General features: G+C 36.4%; 1 protein-coding gene across 1 annotated transcript; it reads right to left on the bottom strand.

Moving 5' to 3' along the window:
- Positions 1–3871: 3871 nt before the first annotated feature.
- Positions 3872–18328, bottom strand: LOC121424868. Its single transcript, XM_041620706.1, has 4 exons — positions 18116–18328; positions 11872–12119; positions 8325–8534; positions 3872–4437 (listed from the first exon to the last, which is right to left on the bottom strand). Exons 2-4 carry the CDS (start codon positions 11987–11989, stop codon positions 4244–4246), a joined length of 522 nt encoding a protein of 173 aa, XP_041476640.1. The 5' UTR covers positions 11990–12119; positions 18116–18328; the 3' UTR covers positions 3872–4243.
- Positions 18329–19606: the final 1278 nt, after the last annotated feature.

Below are 19606 nucleotides of genomic sequence, written 5' to 3'. Positions count from 1 at the left end.
GTATAAACTAAGTAAAAATGATCTCCCCACAATTTTTTCAAATATGTTTTGTAAAAACTCCTCCATACATGATTACCCAACGAGACAACGTTATTGTTATCATCTACCCCCAACCCGTACTCTTTTAGAAAAAAACTCTTTCGTCTTTTTTGGACCAGTGTATTGGAATTCACTGCCCAATGACTTTAAAGAATCACCAAGCATCAATATTTTCAAGCGCAAACTTAAAAAGATATTAATTTGTCAATACTCCACACCAACAAGTCAAGCTAATATATAACCGTAACTAAACGTATTTACAATTAGCATTTAATTATAAACAAATTTGTCTAATATTATATATTCTAAATAATGTCACTAAAAAACAGTGCCCTATGACCTGTGCACCTGTCATGTTCCTCTTTTCATTTTCAGTTTATTTGCACCACCCTTTTCTCCTGTCTCTTTCCTCTGCCTCCCTTTTCCACTCTTATAATTTCTATCAAAAAAAATTATCATTGTTATCGTTATCATGCCAATTATTATCCAAATTATTTTCCACTTTTTGTTGTCGATTATACGCTCTATTTTGGTATTTTGTAGATTATGTATTTTAATTTCGTTTTCCACCCGTCTCTTTTGTATAGGTTATGTTAATTAGTATTGGAACTATGTTTGGGGACTTGCCTATTTTACAAGCTCTGCTTTTCTTGGCAAGTCCCTCCGTTCAGATAATTTTATCTTCAATTTTTGAAATGAAATGTTATAGAACTGTATTATTTTGAGTATGTATTATTTTGAACATGTACTACACTGTACTTGGATTATATCTTTTGTTTGAACGGAAATAAATAAATAAATAAATAAAAGTGGGTTTAATATTGTGGCGCCATCCCCAGGTCCCCCTTCCAGGCCACCTCTGCACTCTTTATGCCCACTCCTCATCGACGATTTTTCAAGTGGGGGTGCTGATGTGAATTTGAAAAGCAAAAAACAAAAAATTACTACAAAATGGAGGTCAAAGTGGTCCCGAAAAATCTGAAAAGCAAAAAAAAAATGGAGCTCAAAATGGACCCGATAAATTTAAAAAGCAAAGGGGGGGGGGAAGTCTTTTGGTCACATTGTCAATCTTTACATATCTTCCGGAATACCTGGGGGTGCTGCCTATATAATAATAATAGCTAGTTTTTTTATACATGTATAGCGCTTTTCCCATATCAAAGCGCTTTAAGGGGGTATAACTTTTCCACTTTGATTGCATTTAAAAAGAAAAACAATCCCTATGTTTTAACCCTCTCAAATGCAAGCAAGCATTTCACAAATTTTACATGAATGTACGTATCAATTTCTACAGTACCCATATTTTTATTTATCTATTCTATTCAATATTATCCTTTTTTTGGGGGGGGGGGGGTAAAATAGAGAAAAAAGAATGAAAATTGAGATTTCTTTCATGCTTTGCTCTATTTCAAGTTTAGGCCTTTATTGTCTTATTCTCAACTTCACAATTTAGGCATACTTCCGTTATTGTATTATCCCCAGCATGCACCGGGGCATGCACGATAGATCTTTTCTTATTATATTAACAGGACGATAATTATAATGAATTGAAATGGAATATCATTCAGAAACTCTGCACAAGCATTTAATACGGAATGAATAACAACATGCTATACATGTACTCTTAAAACAAATCAGTCAAATTGACTTGATCAGTAGTCAGCTATAGGTGCAACTGATATGCCTATATCTAGTCACATTTCTGACGTATATTCTAGTCAGAAATAAGTCTGTTGTAGTAAAATACTAGGCCTATTGGAAAATAGTTAAATGTAATTATAACTACAATGACAGTTGCACCCAGCTGACCAGATTAACTAGTCATGTTGACTTATTTGTTTTGAGAGTTGTAATATATACATGTGTATATCAATGATAACAAACAAGTGTTCTGCTAAAATAAGATGCTAATTAATGGTGACTACTCCAAACATGCTAAAAGACTATAAGTGGTAATTCCTCTGAGTGGTAATTGTGCAATCTGGGGGGAGGGGTCTATTTTGTACATCAGCCAATGGAATTGGGCCTTATTGCCCCCCCCCCCCATGAAAAAAAAAACTAATCTCATGAAATAGGCATAAATTTGCAAGTAGTCGTTGAAACTCGTTCAATATTACACCAAAACAAAAGAAAACTTGGACCAAAAAATTAGCCCAAATGGAATAGCATATACCATCTTTTAATCTCTCTTCCCTATTTTCTTATTTATTATTCTCTTCCCCTTTTCACAAATGATAATTTAAAAAAAACCATGAGAGCTGACACCTCTTTATTGTTACATTTACAGCATTCTGGCGAGGGACTGATTGAAAAACACCTCGATTTATTGGTATAGCTTGAGTTTCCACATGGTTCGTTATTCTGAAACATGCAAAATACATACAAGTGAAAAAGCGTTCGTTTATAATATAAACACAATGGCCCGTATTCTGAAGTCGGGTTTAACTTAAACTCAGGTTTAAAGTTGTGGTTTAAGTATGTATAGCCGATTGTTACATATAAATCACTTAACTATAGAGATATCATATTTCAGCTCATTTGGCTCTCAAAATTATTCATAATTGTGTAGGAAGTATAAATAGATGATTGTTTTCACCATCAATGAATCAGGAAAGAACACGGTGAACATAAGAAACATACAACTTGATAAAAATTTTGACACATTTGGCTTCCCATAATTTTAGCACAGAGTTAGACCATGGTCTAAGACTCTAAGTTAAACCCGACTTCAGAATACGGGCCAATGTGTCATTATTCTGATAGTTCTTTGATTTTGAATGCAACTAGTTTCAATATCATTCCTACTATATATTAATGTTCAATAGTAATGACTAATGGACTTAAGTAAGCTTATTTCATTTTCGAAATAAACGTACACTTTTTTTCCTTTTGGGGCTAACGAAACTTCAGATCAACGCTTACGAACTTTTGGACTCAGTGACGGACCTTCGATATATAGATCCTCAAGTTCGAACCTTCGGAAAAAAAACGAACTATAATTATAATAAATTGACATACGGGTAAAGCAAACACAGCATTTCTGGTACACACGTTATAAAATAAAGTGTGTATTTTTTGACGACTTTCAACTGTCGAAGTAAAACAATATAGACGCATTCCATCTTCCACATTAATTTTAGCGTTTTATTTATTCATTCATTCAAGAAATAGAGTTCAAATTTGAACCCTAGGGGTTGGTACAATAGTTGTAATTCTGCTCATTTGAGCACCTTTAAGGGTGCAGACTATAATACACCCAATAGGATGCAGAGGTAAACCATGTCATACTGTCAAGTATTATACACCTTAAAAGGTAAAAAGTTTTACTTTTTACGGGAAAACGATCTTGGTGCAAATGATAATAATCATAATAAAAAGGTGCATCTTAGCATGCTTTTCACTTAGGGTGTAAGATTAAATCCCACAAGGTCGAAACAAGAGTTTCATTAAGGGTTCAAATATTCTTAGTATGTTCAGACTTTAATCCATTGGAGCAATGGCTAGGTATAAAATCCCAATGCCAGGAGCGGATCCAACTTTTTCCAAGGGGGGGGGGGCACATTTTCTCGATGAAAATTTGACAAGCAAAAAAAAGGTCTTCACTTTCAAGGGGGGGGGGGAACACTCCGGCAAAACGGTATATTTATATCATACATTTTAATTATGACTCTCAGGGGGGGGGGCACGGGCCGGCTGTGCCCCCTCCTTGGATCCGCCACTGACCAACGCTTCCATTCCTTGTGTAATGCGTTTGACTCTGTACTTACAATCCATTATCTATAATCAGTCATACCCGTTATAACCCTAATAATCTTACTGAACATTGCTGAAGAATTTGGGATGGGTGAATGGCGTCCAGCAAGGCTGCTTCCTACCTCCTACAGTCTGTTTATTGTTTAGTGTGCTGCATGATATCGTCGTATAGCACGTCACAACCTAAAATGCTAACACTAAATAGCTAAATATCAATATTTTTTCACTATGCATTCTAACATACATAAAACATAAAGTTGTTTCACTCATTATAATGTACAAATACAAAGTAAGGAATCGTTTAAAGACAATAATCACAAAGGGGCGTCGCTGGGGCCTTGTTTTCTTGTTGAAAAATCCGGATGGCGAATGGGCTTTTTGGCGACGCCCCGGTATATCATCGAAGTCTTCATTTCAGACACTTTTTATAAACACACTTTTGATGAGTACATCAACTGACGAGGTATATCGTTGAAAATCCATAGAAAAAGAGACAAATGGTAAATGTGATGCATGAAACTCCGGCCATGCAAGCCGAACAAGTCTGTATATCATTGTCTGTGTTGGGGATGTTTCCGTGCGAGTCATAACTGCTGACCAATCCAGCGCATTTCGCTAGTGTGTAGGTTGACGGTGCGTGGAAATCTGCATTACAAATAAAAAAAAATGATGCAGGAATCAAAAAAAGTAAAAGAAGGATTGGACCCTATTCTTGTTTTCAAATACATGCATACAAAACAATTTAAGTCAAGATGGAAAGGTTTAGTTTGGTTAGACAATGAACCGTAAATAATGCATTCTTGGACATCATCCCCTTACCGTCCCCTCCCCACAGCTGCGGGGGAAGGGGGTGGGGGTTGTAATCGGGGCGGCACCAAGAGATTCTGATGGGGGGGGGGGGAAAGACGGGGTGTGTTTTTAAAAGTTGAATTACAGGTGTAATATAGAATTGCCTGTTCGATTAATGCTTCTTTTCAAGATGTCGATCTTTCATCTTTCTTCCACTGTATTCCTCTTTTCTTCTTATATATAAACTATAAACTATATAAATTATAAACTAAACAAACACAAGGACGTTTGCCCCCTGGCAGCCGTACAACAGCCTGTGGGGCAATAACATGATACCATTAATATCGATGATGTATTTCATCAAATTTCTACGTTTCTAGATAGTGACAAAACTTTGTTTTTATTATCAGAGAAACAATTATTTCATAATTATTATGAAATAATTGTTTCTCTGATAAAGGAGTTTTCCTTTTAAAAACAATGGTATAAACTTAAAAAATAAAATATATATTTCAAGCATAATTTATGACACCGTCCCAAGTGATGAAACTGAGACAATAAAGGGTCTATTCACCTATTCACGGATTTTTTTTTTTAAACAAAAAATTATTCATCATTCCGGTCATCAGAGATGACCGGAATCGGAAGATGACCGCCAAAATGCAGAAGATAAAACTTTCGACCTACATGTATCTATAACAAGGCGGTGTCATATGGGTGGGGAGTGACAGGTCGACCACCTCTATTATGTATTTTTTCAAGTGAGTCTCCCCTCAATAAATCGGAGAAAAAATATTGGATAAGAGAGGGTTGAGTCAATTAACTACTATTTTCATTGAAAAATAAGTCGTGGTCATAAGTTTATCTTGTCCCACCTACACAAAACAAAACAACTCGGTACCACCTTAGCATTTTCTAACGTGAACTCTGTCGTCGCAAAAAGTATAATTTTCCATCTCTATCGCATCTGGCCACTGATGATTAATACGTGGCGGATCATTAGATATACTGCGCCTCATATGTATTTGTATACTGAGGGTATGTATTTAAATGTGTGGATTGTGTAAGGTTTCGCTCAGTTTTTTTTCTGTTATGGGCGGAAATCCAGAAGGACTGGGGGGATTCGCCCCCCCCCCCTACGATTTGAAGGGGGGCACAATATCAAATATCCCCCTACTATCTTTATCGCATGGTGGCATGTACAATTGCTGATGTGGTTTACGGTACACCATGTGGAGTGTTATAGAAACAGTGGATAGAAGAAAAGAAGAAGTGGATAGGCGAGAAAGTGGAGATATGAGAGTAGAGTATTCTTTTTTGAAAATAGTCCTGAAAAGGACTGTAAACCAGAAGGAATGTTGAGTGAGAACAGCTTGAGTAGTAGAGCTGATGATGAGTCTTCAGGAGTGAAGACGGACAGTCAACCTGTCCGAAACGTCGAGTCTCTCTATACTACTCATCATCTCTACTCGCCGACTCAAGCCAGCATCTCATCATCAGCTCTACTACTCAAGCTGTTCTCACTCAACATTCCTTCTGGTTTACAGTCCTTTTCAGGACTATTTTCAAGAAAGAATACCCTACTATCAAATCTCCACTTTCTCGCCTATCCACTTCTTCTCTTCTTCTATCCACTGTTTCTATAACACTCCACATGGTGTACCGTAAACCACATCAGCAATTATACTCTCTTTATGTAATGCAGTCCAGTCGAGTTACTGCAAATCATTGAAATATCTTTTAATGTGACATTAATGCATTGAATAGTTGAACTCGTCTGGTCGATTTTTGGCTTTCTTCCTTCTATTTTTTTTTGCTCCCCAAACTTAATTTCTCCTCTTGCATTTGCTTTTTCTGAATTTCGGATCCTTAGAAAAAGTCTTTACTCTGGATTTTATTAGCCTACAAGGCGCAATTCGTTTTATTCAAAGATAGGCCATTGATTAAAATTGTTCTCCATCTTAAAAAAAGGAAAGATTTTATCATTTATAATGGAGGCTGTCTCGACACGCCTTTGTGCGTTGTACAAAATTCAATTCTTTTATTTTCATACAATTCTACACACAAGTACATGTTATTTCATTGTCTTAATATCTTGAATTTCATGTTTTTTATTCAATGTTTTCCAAGTTATCTTTATAATTTGGAATTAATAAAAATTGAACTTGATTTCGTACGGCTATAAACTGCGTTGAGTTGTGATTAATAATTGTATTTGAGTGAAATCAAATAAAGCTTTGAACAAAATGCGCGTTAGGGTTGTTTGCCGGTGGGTCATCAAAGTGATCGGGGGGATCGGTGGTCGCTCAAAGAAAAATTAGAATATTGTTAAAAAAGTCTATATTCAATATCCAATGTATGAAATATGCACGGTCCGTAAGTCTGCAGTGCAATTCACGAAAAAATGCTCATTACAGCTTGTAATTACTGCTTGATTGAAATGTCTGAAATGGGATCTATACTCTTGATTGGTTTTCTCCCCATGCATCAGCACAATTACAGAGGTGCGAATGTAAGCATTATAGGCATCAGCTGGATTTGAGCAATCTCGTTTATCTCACATCTCATAATACTTTCCTCTAGCTTGACGGTTCCAATAATGGAAACGTAGCTTTCTTGGGAAATGAGAAATATATATCCGTATATAAAGGATAACTCCATAAATATATGTATATAAGAGCTCATCTGTGCCATTCTGGGGAAATGATATGCCATTACTGTTATACGATGCTTGAGTGTATGATTATGAGGATGGTGGTGTATATTTCGAAGTGTCTGTTAAAGTTGTGGTTTGAACACGTAAAATAACCTTCTCATGAATGCTATGCGCCGGGCTCTGCGAAATAATATCATTTGTAGAGGTAATGAAAAGAATAGTGTAAATAGCATCAATAAATGGTGATGATGATGATGATGGTGATGATGATGATGATGATAATGGTGAAGATGATGGTGATGGTGATGATGATAATGATGGTGATGATGAGGATGATGGTGGTGATGATGATGGTGATGATGGTGGTGGTGGTGATGATGATGGTGGTGGTGGTGATGGTGGTGGTGATGATGGTGATGATGATGATGATGAAGATGGTTATGATGATGATGATGGTGGTGGTGATGATGATGGTTATGATGATGATGGTTATGATGATGATGGTGATGATGTTGGTGATGATGATGATGGTGATGATGATGGTGATGATGATGATGGTGATGGTAATGTAAATATGTCATTATTGAATAACAATAACGAAAATGATACAGACAATTCACTCATTGACAAGTGGATTAAGAAACAAATCTCTTCATCGAAACTGATTTTTTTTATTCATAGAGGATTATTCATCTTTAAAAAAAATAATAACATATAAAGGCTACACAAAGTGTTGTACAGGATGAATTGCAATACAAAACTAAGGAAAAATGACAAATAATTTAAGTAAAAAATAAAAACCACCACAATGGGCGTCGCCGCAGAGGACTATCATTCGTTCATGGGAAGGGGGCATCTATTGTTGCGTCCCCCAAAAATATCATTGATGCGTTGGGGTACCACAGGGGCCAATATTAGGACCCTTACTGTTCTATCATACTCTAATTTAAAATGCAAATAAATTTTGTAGATCGAATTGGACAAAAATGATGATTGAGCAAAATGAACACTTATAAATATTGAAATTTGTTTGTAATTATGTTTGATTCGTTTCAACAAAATCTTAAATCCTAAAGAAATAACCTACCACCGGCGATGAAATATATTTCTCCCGTTTGTAGATCGGGGTATCCACACGAATGACTCCCTGTCGAGATGATGATGAGTGAGTTAGATTCTGGACTTTGAACACTGCGAGATGACGGATGACGTAATACTTCCGATACATTGACGGTGTAGATGATGTCGTCGTGTTCGGTTTGGTTCCCAGATGAGTTGGTAATTCTTCCACGAAGAGCTGCAGGTTCCTCACAGAAAGGGGAAGAGAGGGAGAAGAGGTTAAAGAAACGGAGGGGGAAGAGGGGAGGGGGGGGGGTAAACAAGGGGAGGGAGAGGGAGGAGAGAGGGGGGATGAAGGGATGAGAGGGGAGGGAGGGGAAAAAAGAGGGGGAGAGGGGGAGGGCGTACGTAAACAAAATGATTATTGCTGTGCAGATATAATAGCGAAACATGATCATGTTGGGGGCTTTTTGAAAATAAGATGTATATAATCTCACCATCATGTGGGCGGATAATACAGTGACTTCATCTGATATTGATGCTTCGATCACACCGGCAATAATGTTCTCAAATCCGCACCTCTCCACAATGTTGACTTAGCATGAAGGGTCTCCCTATTTCTTCCTAATTTGTATTTATGACTATCATCGTATATACAGAAGAAATCTAACTACAAATCAATCTTTCATCAGAATAATCATATTGATCATATTTATCTTTTTTCCTGACTCAGTCCGTACCAGCAGAGAGAAGCTCTGGATGGAACGACTTCGCACCATCCAACCTCATGGCCTGAACATCCAAGAGGGGAACGACTGATTACTCCTTCTTATCCACTTTCCATTTGTGTTCACATTTTTTTCCCTCAGCTTTTTTAGATTAGTCACATTATAGTTTCTTTTTCTACTTTCCTCCCATATCTCATACAAGCTCAGCTCCAATTTTTTCTCCCTTATTCAGGCAATATATTAATCATTATATATATTTTTTTGTTTTTTCTCTCCACCCACCTCTTAGATTTACCACTTAATTATTTTTCCTTTTTCATGTTTTCTTAATACACCCCCTCTCTCATACAGCATCAGCTTCTTTATTTGCCTTCACCCTTTAGGCAATTAGCTTCCATTCCATATATACAGGTTTTTTTTTTTCTACTATATAGTCTGCTGTTTTTCTCCCCACACCCAGCGGATCACTATATCAGTTTTATCTACCATATGTATATACATTTATATTTATTCACATAGATTCCTTTCTGGATATATTTACATACTGTTATACTTACAGATTTATTTTTACACTTACTTTCTTTTCTTAGTTTGTTTTTGCTCTTTCATACATACTTATGTCTTTTGCACCTGTTCAGTTGTTCCCCATTCTTTCCCTTTTTTCCTCACTCTTTTGCACCAGTTTATTATGCCTTTCTTTGTTACCTGTTTGACCCACCTCTCACTAATTCTCTTGTTATTCATCTCTTCCTCATACCCTCTATCACTGTTTTGTTCCAGATCCTGTTTGAAGTTGCCTGCCCCTATCTTAATCCCTCTTGGCTTGAGGTCTTTCTTTGGCATTACTCACACCTACTTCCCTTTGTGTCTGCCTGCTCCTTTTCTTTCTTCCCCTTCATTAACCTGATTGGTCATCTCTTCTCACTAATGCCCCTTTTGTCTCCTTGTTTCTAGTGTTGCTGTTGGATGTTTGTGGTGTATATCATGGTTGTTCCACTTATATGTTTGTCATTTTGCCTCCGACGAAGATTCTGCTAGGATCGAAAGCTTAGGCCCCTTTTGACTCTCTTTTTAAATTTCGAAATAGAGAATCTTTTGAGCTATAAGATTTATGAAATCAAATAAGAATACGAAACAGCAAATCATACAAAGGAAGTAAGACAAAAAACTGTTGAAATATAAAATGAAAACACTATAAAAAAAGCGAACTGTGAAACAAAGGTAAAGGGCTTTATGCTTCATCAAAGTGAAAAGCAGACCGAAAAACCCATCAAAAATATACAAAGAAATACAATTGAGATAAAGCAAAGGAAAACATACTATATCCTACAACAACAAAAAATAACCTCACCCCAATGGAATAAATGGTAACAACAATGATTAAACATGTTCAACTCAAGCATATCTAAAATATTATGAGGTATAGGAATGTATTCAGTCATGTATAGCAAGGATATAAAGATAAGAGTAATTGGTGAAAAGAATTTATAGTGACAGTTGTAATGACGGAGGCCTGGGGCACTTACATTATGGCGGGAAAACGTTGCCTGTTGAGTATGGGGTCATTATCATTCAGTGCACACCCATGGATATTTGAAGGATGAGGCATCCAAAATGCTCGAAGGGGGGGGGGCAGGCCTCAGACTTGGTTCCGAAGGGAATGTGCAGTGGAAGCTGTTCAAATTCGCACACCTCTTAACCGACTTGGCGGAAAGGTTACAATCATTCATTGTTTAATTTAAGAATAGATCCGTTTTGTGCACATTCGCGACGGGGTTGGCGAAAAGATACAGTATCATGACCAACAAAATTCGACAGTTAGCATCCTATTCCTAAATAGTTTCTGTGGAGGGGGGGGGGGGGGTTCAAAAAGTCACCCGTATTACATGAATTCGTTGAATTTTAATCCTCACCCAGCGGTGGCTGCTTAGAACTGTTACCTTATTCTGATTTTAAAGTGGGAGGGGGGGGGCAGCTGGTGGCCGGGCAAATTTGCTTTTATTATGTAATAATCAAATTATGTAAAACTGCATCTACTTGACGGGACAACAAACAAACATTCATCGTAAATTTCTCACTCTTTTTTTTTTGGGGGGGGGGGCAACTTCGGGGGTCGTAAGCAAACCTATACAAATCAACATTATTATGCATCACGACTCCTTCAAGAGCTAGCTTCGCTGGAAATAAAACTGGACAGGTAGGTATATGGGCTGCATGCTATATCCTCCAATGTCATACCCCGGGGTCATACATCATCTTCAATGAGACTCTATAATCATCCTTATAAAATATTTAATCGCTAATTATTTCCCAAGATATTGGAGCCTGATGGGGCCACTGACAGGCACATACATTTCTTTTTGGAATACTATTGCGACAAAAGTTGCAATAGAAATTCATTTGAACATGATAAAGATTAATGGTAATCAACCCCAGACATGTCTGATAATCATTATTTCTCGTTCACCATTTTATTGGGGCATCTGCCTCCATTAAAGCTGGCTACTACGCTGTGCGGAAATAATATTATCCATATTATTTCAGCACAGCGTATAGTAAAAATAGAATAATTATCGAAGGATAAATAGGCCAAATAAGCATTCAAGACTTGCCAAAAGTTGCATCGACCCTAAAATAATATAAATATATGTTTCGGAGGAAATAATTAAGGGCGGTTGAGGTTTGATGATTAAAGAAAAAAACAGACACACCCACAACTGAACTTGTATTATAAACAGCCATGAAGCTTATCTCTTTACACACGCACACGATAGCTTGGCAAGCCATTGCTCTCTGATTACATTAATACCATGCTGATGACGATCACCACTTGAAAATGTATCTTACCGAAATTGCCCGTGCACACCGTCGGGGGATCCACACACTTGCAGGCGGACGCCACGCCGCTCCCGACAACGGACAGGATAATGACAGCGAGCAAGCAGCTCGTAGAATCACGCGCCATGATAGCAGGACCGTGTTCGTGCACCTAATGGTTAGATTATTCATGTAGTCATCGGCACGACCAGATTTTCTCTCTGCTCCATTAAGTATTCATCACTCGTGCAACCCGATGTTCCCCGGTGATGAACTCTCTGTGAAAGGGTGTAATTTCAGGGCAAAAAGGGAATAGATTATTCATGATGGCATCACTGAAAAGCATATAAAATAATGGATGTTGGTAAAGATACTGTTTTTTTATGTTAATATTTTCTCAGATTTCAACGAATTCAATCAGATGGGGCAGTCGCCCAAACCCCATTGTGGTCCCGATCCTTGGTGCCCTGTTGACTAGCCTCATGTCCCTCTTATTTGTGTTGGAATATATTGATACATACCCTTAGATTTCCCAAAGTACTGTCTTCCAACTCCAACTAGACCATGCCTATATGCCCAGCTACAAATAAATAATATCCTCTCCTGAGTAGAAACGTTAAGATATTGCAAAATATTCCCACAAGCAAAATTTAGAGGCATACACGGAGACACATAAGTACCTGATTATAAAATTACCTTTCACCTTGATCCAGTGACCTTAAATTTTATTCATGTAATTTCTGATGTTCCGTATGAACCGAATTCACTGACCTCCAATGACTTTTGACCTTCAGTTGGTAACGTGCACTTTCATTGTGATTTATTTATATTCAGAGAAGATAAATCTAGCTATCCCACATACAAGTTTAATTAGAATTGTCCACTAATAACGCTTCTAACATAATGAATAAAATATGTTAATCAAAATGAACTTACCTCACTGACCTTTGACCTTGTTCTGGTAAACTAAGGTCAATCTTATGTGATTTATGATATATTTCAAACATATGTCGAATAGGTTTAAACACAAATTTATCAAAACTTTTTATACATATTGATCAGATATCATTTATAACTTACTAAGTAACTTAACCTGAATTGACATTTAACCTTGACCCAATGATGACCTGGTGGCTGGTTCACATATAAACATGAATGCAAACTGGGGTAGAAAGGCACACACACACACACACACACACCCACATACGCCTCACACACTAATTCAATCACGAAGCCTGATGATGGATAGGGGGTATAGGCCATGAACGGCATTTTTCTACATCAATGCCAAAGATATTCTCATGATCATAATGATAATATTTTAGTCCTCGAACACACCAAACAGATCCATTAACACACACAAAATAAAAATAAACCGGATAGGGATGAGGCTTGCAAAATGATATCAGTTTCCCGCCAACGGATATGCACAGTGTGCGTGACACAATGTAAACATTCTTGTGCATGCAAGCCGGCTTAATGTAATGGAAAACCCTAATCCAGTATGATAACATTTTTCCTGTCAATCATAACACGATATGCAATAGATAGTACTCCTCAGTGAGGCATGAGGCGCGCGCAGTTACAATTATGAAATTAAATTATGTGCATATATTTTCCAGGGGTATGGAACAATAATGGCAATCAAGTGAAATATTATTATTTGAATAACAGAAACAAACACGATCATAATAAGGATAATAATAATCACATAACAACCATGATACTAATGATAATAAGAAAGATGATTTAAAATCATTATCATCATCATCATCATCATTCATCATCATCATCATCAATTTATACTACTACTACTACTACTACTACTACTACTACTACTACTACTACTACTACTACTACTACTACTACTACTACTATACCACTACTACTACTACTACTACTACTACTACTACTACTACTACTACTACTACTACTACTCCTACTACTACTACTACTACTACTACTACTACTACTACTACTACTACTACTACTACTACTACTATTACTACTACTTCTATTACTACTATTACTACTATACTCCTGCTACTACTACATGTACTACTACTACTACTATAACTACTACTATACTACTACTATACTACTCCTACTACTATTACTACTACTACTACTACTACTACTACTACTACTACTACTACTACTACTACTACTACTACTACTACTACTACTACTACTACTGCTACTACTACTACTACTACTACTACTACTACTACTACTACTACTACTACTACTACTAGTAGTAGTAGTAGTAGTACTACTACTACTACTAATGATAATAATGATCATAACATAGTAATGATAATGATGATAATAATAATACCATCATCCGTTCTACTACTACTACTACTACTACTATACTACAATTACTGCTGCTTCTACTACACTACTTCGAATAAAATTCATAATCCTAATGATAACTACACTAATAATAATACGAATGATAGTCGTAATAATAACAATAATCATATAAGAACATCAATGACAATAATAATGATAATAATGAATAAATGATAATATCAGTCAATTTCGTATATTATAATGGCACAGACAACTAGCATGCAGTAGATGCAGCAGAGAGCGATTAAACTATGGATATGGCAGGATAAGAAGCAGACAGTAGGAGGAATGCATTTATCAAAAATGAAAATGGAATTGAATATCAGCAATTTAGTCCCAAACGGCTGGGAAATCATGCTTTCCTCAAACATTTTTTTTTCTCGAGAATGAAATGGCTAAGTGAATCCCGGGGTGAATCGTGCAATCATTTTGAGACTCACAAATTTAATATGACCAATATGACACGTAAATATTCCATTCAAATTGACTTGCTCCCACTTCAGCAACTGAACGTGATAAGAATGTAAGTTATTTTTCATAATAATAATGTTCATGTACTACGCTATAGTGCTAAACCTGCATGGATTTCCGTGCATTGAATTCATTTATTTCCACTTTCATAAAAAATGGCATATAAAATGGCACAAGTAAATAAGAAAATAATTAAGCAGAAAATGTTGCATTGTAGGCCTATTGAGGTGCGCATATGGATATGACAGGATATGAAGCAGACAGTAGGAGGAATGCATTTATCAAAAATGAAAATGGAATTGAATATCAGCAATTTAGTCCCAAACGGCTGGGAAATCATGCTTTCCTCAAACATTTTTTGGGGAATCCAGCCTTGGCCATAACATGTTATGTTGGGAAGGAAAAAAATAAATTAAACAGAATGGTGAAAGTTTGAAAGAAATCGGACAAGCAATAAGAAAGTTATAGCTGCTTTAAAATTGAGATCACTAATACTATGTATATTTCAAATTGGCAACTGGGTAAGTAAATTATGACAAGGGGCAAGGACAACTTTCCCATAGGCCATGTACTTTATTATCAGGGATTTGTGGTTTTCTCCTAAGTACCCATTCCCCTGGGGCAGTAATCTAAATATAACCCAGGTAGTATATTGTAGTATGTCCTCATGAAAGAAAAATATAATTTGAAATAAAACTTTTGGGAAAAATGACATTTTAGCCATAATATGTACTGGAGTACATGGAAGAGTAGTCCTTGCCTTACATCACTATGACATCCCATATGTGGCCAATTTGAAGTCTCCATGGGTATAGTGATTACCAATATTTACAACTTTTAAAAATTCATAACTTTCTTGTTGTTTGTCCAATATTGTTCAAACTTTCACCTATCAACTTCTCTGATTTTTCTTTTCCTTATAAAAACAAGTTTTTAGTTGGGTTGGATTCCCCTTTAAACCTTAACATTGGCTATTATGATCCTGCTGTGGTCTTGGTCATCATTTTCCGAATTTGATTATTGCGTCGATATCTTATTTAAATAAAATCATGTTGTTGTTTTTTCAAAGGAACTTATTCATTAATAAAAGTGGATTGAAAGTTCAATGAATTTGAAAATGGATTTTAATTTTGGACGAAGATATTGCATTTCATTTTTTGAAGCAAAATTACACTAACCACAGTATGATTAATATTGAAGAATCATTTTATAGCAAACTTGCGAAAAACTTGTCACGTTTAGTGACCTCAAATTAACATATTATCAACAAATAAATCAAATTTAATAAATAACTTATATTAATGAAATATACACAAAACCATATAACTTGTAGCGTAGTTTTGAAGTCAATATACAAAACATATTTTAGCTCGGACATCGAGCTTTCATTATTTTTTTTTCATTTACAAATTTAAGTGCTCTGTAAAAGTCCGTTTTATGGTCTATATATCAGTATTTTAAGCTCACGCTGCGTGGTCACATTGTTTGATTTGCCAAGTTCATGTTGTCTACGTGTATTCCATGATGTTCCATTAAACAAATGTATACAGAATGCCCAGATTCTAGGTCTAAATCTAAAACATGCGCGATAGCCTGCATGTTCTTTATTTCAAATGTACTTAAATTATCCAGTTTCACATCAGAATATCCATAATTGTCTGCTCACGCTTCACGATTGCATTATTAATGATACCCAATTGACTATATCCCATAATGATTTACAAAGTATGAATAGAGTGTCCCGCTTTTAGGTCTAAAATCTTCAATTTTCTTCCTCTCGCGCTTCGCGCTCGCATTAATTGTTTAGTTACATACCTATCCCATTTGTTATACAAAAATTAGAATGACAAATTTTTAGGTCGGAATATCAAAAAAATTTGCTCGCGCTTCGCGTTCGCATTATTGAAATATATTGGCGTTTGCAGTAACCATCTAGTTACATACGAATCTTGTTCAGGATCATTGCCCAGAAAATTACATTTTCAGGAAAAGATGAAAGTAAAAAAAAAAATCGCTCACGCTTCGCGCTCGCACTTTCCATAAGGCTTATGAGATTATTTCATGTTTATGTTGTTTTATAAGAATAAAACTAAGAAGTGACTGATTGGGGAAAATATAGGTGAAGATAATTTCGGGCCCCGTCCCCTATTGGCGAAGTCGGATCCGCCCTTGTGACACATACACACACACCGGAAAAATGGCCGGTGCCCCCCCCCTGAAAAAGCAAGGACCCCCCATTGCCCCCCGGGAAAAAAATCATAGCTACGCCACTGATAGAGTCACTTTTGTCCCCAGACAATTGGGCCCATGAAATGCTTTGTATGATCTGATGCTGGATACGCGCCTGCAAATTGCTTTCAATATTTCTGATTTTGCATCAAAATTTTCAAGTAGTGAAAATAAACGGAAGAAGTGAGAGAGAAAGAGAGAGAGAGAAGGAAAGGAAGGAAAACATGCAAGAGTAGAAAAAATAAAAATAAGGCTATAAAAAGAGAGAGTTTGGTCTATTAATACCCGTATTATTCAATTGAAAAATAAAATGTCACCTTCATTCAGGTCGTGCCCCCCCCCCTCTCTCTCCTCTCTCTTAAAGAAACACCCTGGAGCTGCCCCTGCCTAAAACTGAAAAGCATATATAAGAATGAGTAAAGCCATCAAAGACTCCGAAAGTTTGCGAAAGATTACATAGGGGAAAAGCAAACATTTGTTGCCTGATTCATGACTTTGAAATTTTCGAAGTACCAAATCACAAATTCCAAATATATTCTGACATGTTTAGCATATGAAATGACGAGTAAAAACTAATTAACTGACTCAGAGTGTTCCGTCTGATAACTATAGGGGGAGGGGAGGGGGGGGGGGTGGGGGTTGTATATTAGAGTACCTATATCGGCCGTCAGGTATTATTTAATAAATTGAATTAAAGTAACATAAATGAATGAATAAATCAATAAATCAATCAATCAGTCAGTCAGTCAGTCAACCAACCAACCAACCAATCAATCAATCAATCATGAAAATATAGCCTGTACCCCTGAACCATATACATGTAGATATATGCTCTCTGTGCAAAATTATTGGAATACAAGACATGCCTTATTATACCAAACATGAGCCTCTCCTTGACATTCACGGAAAACATCAACACACAAAACTCCATCTCATCATAGGCACTGAATAGCTGTCAGATGACGTGGGATGCATCTCAACCTATATCACCAATAAATTTTCATCAAGAGCGCTTAACGGGAGTCCCTCATTAACGAAAATAATGTATAAAAACAATATCTTACATTAATAATGTATAAGGGGAATACATCTTATCCACATACATCATCAATCCATGCATACATCTTATCGAACATTACATTTAAATTCCACTTGGTTAATCGAATGAAGATTCGAGGATCTTGCTTGATGAGGCGAGGCGCCACGAAATAATGCTTACCGTATATAAAACCAATACCATAGACAGACGTGCAGCAGGTGTATTCGATCGAGCGGCACAAATTTACGTCAACATTTGAAAACCACTCAAACTGGCGCACTTTTTAGACGGTAGATACCTGTCTGGCAATGATAGTAGTTTCTGTGATCTGATCCATGAGGATATTTCCAGATACTTGAGGGATTTTAGTGAACCAACAACAACGAAATCGAGGCAAGTACAAATGTATGTCAATGTGGACGGTGATGATGATGTGTTTGTGATTTACAGTGGCAGATACGTGCGTAGATAAGGAGCGGCAGCTGGGCGTTCGCGGCGGCGCGGCTGCTGCCGAGGGGTCGGGGTGCCGGGTGTTGCCGAGGTTGAGGCAGCGCGAATCGTTGTGTGCAGGATATCGTAAAGATGTAGTCCCGCATGCTTACGTTTGGGTAGTTTGAAAAGGAGTTTGAAAATATAATAAGATGACATTGTTTACAGTTTAGGATGGTCTCTATTATTAACACATATTCACAGTTGCAGTTGGAGCTTGTACATCTTGTATAATGTGTTGTAATGTTTTTGAATGACTTCTGGTTTAGTTTATAAAATCATAAATGTGATTTTTACATTTGGTTGATTTTTTTAAAGGCCGTGTATACAGCCACACGCGTCACGTACGTGCAAAGCGCCAACTTAATGTGTTCCGCCATCTTGCTTGTTGGTTGCCGATAAAATGCGCATTTTCAGATTTTTTTACGCTCAGTCATTATCCATGACTGAAACATTGACCAATCAAAAACTAAGATTCTATAAGAAATATGAATATTCATATACGAAAGTATAAACATAGATAATTTAATTTTATGTGAAATTTAAACACAATTCTTCAGAATTGGGTTAGTTTTATGTCTGTAAAATGACCCTTAAAACCAAAGTTTTTTTTTCAAAAAAATAAGGGTTTTCCCAAGTTGTCATGGTAACATGGCCTGAATTAAAAAAGCGTAGCAAACACTTTATTTCAGTGATCGAGGATGTATTTGTTTACGGTATACGTCTACAAAAGTTGTAACATTTTTTTCCAGACCATGGATGAACTTTCAAAAAGAGATATTTTAGGCAAGTTTTTATGATTTCCGGCAATTTTCTGACATAGGCAATTTGAAGACATAGTTTTTACAGAATTAGAAGAAGACATCATGGATTTTCCTAATTATCACGACGGATATGCAACTTACTTGTAAATAAATCAAACAAAGTCTATGATTTATTTTCGATAATGCAAAAAGAGACATTCAAGTCTCTGATTGAGAGCCGCAGATTTAACATTCGCACGGCGCAATGGTAACGTTTTCGCCGAATTCGTTGGGGCGAAAACACCAAGCGAGCCGTCCCACTCACCAGTCCCGAACGCTGCGCTGTATGTTTGATGATATATCTGGTGCCATTTCGTGCTTATAAATTTGTTTTTTCTACAATGCCACTATCTCATTAAAATTATTTGTCATGATAACA

This window comes from Lytechinus variegatus, chromosome 12, assembly GCF_018143015.1.
Source record: "Lytechinus variegatus isolate NC3 chromosome 12, Lvar_3.0, whole genome shotgun sequence".
NCBI classification, from domain to species: domain Eukaryota; kingdom Metazoa; phylum Echinodermata; class Echinoidea; order Temnopleuroida; family Toxopneustidae; genus Lytechinus; species Lytechinus variegatus.
Note: the sequence above shows the minus strand (reverse complement) of the source record. Positions and strands in the feature narration are given on the sequence as shown.

Bases quoted from the DNA above. Each gene is read 5' to 3' on its own strand.
- LOC121424868 (XM_041620706.1), bottom strand. From the start codon at position 11,989: ATGGCGCGTGATTCTACGAGCTGCTTGCTCGCTGTCATTATCCTGTCC. The intron at 8,535-11,871 runs GTAAGATACATT...AGGAACCTGCAG, and splicing joins GGTGTGCACGGGCAATTTCG to CTCTTCGTGGAAGAATTACC. The intron at 4,438-8,324 runs GTAGGTTATTTC...TTTGTAATGCAG, and splicing joins AATATATTTCATCGCCGGTG to ATTTCCACGCACCGTCAACC.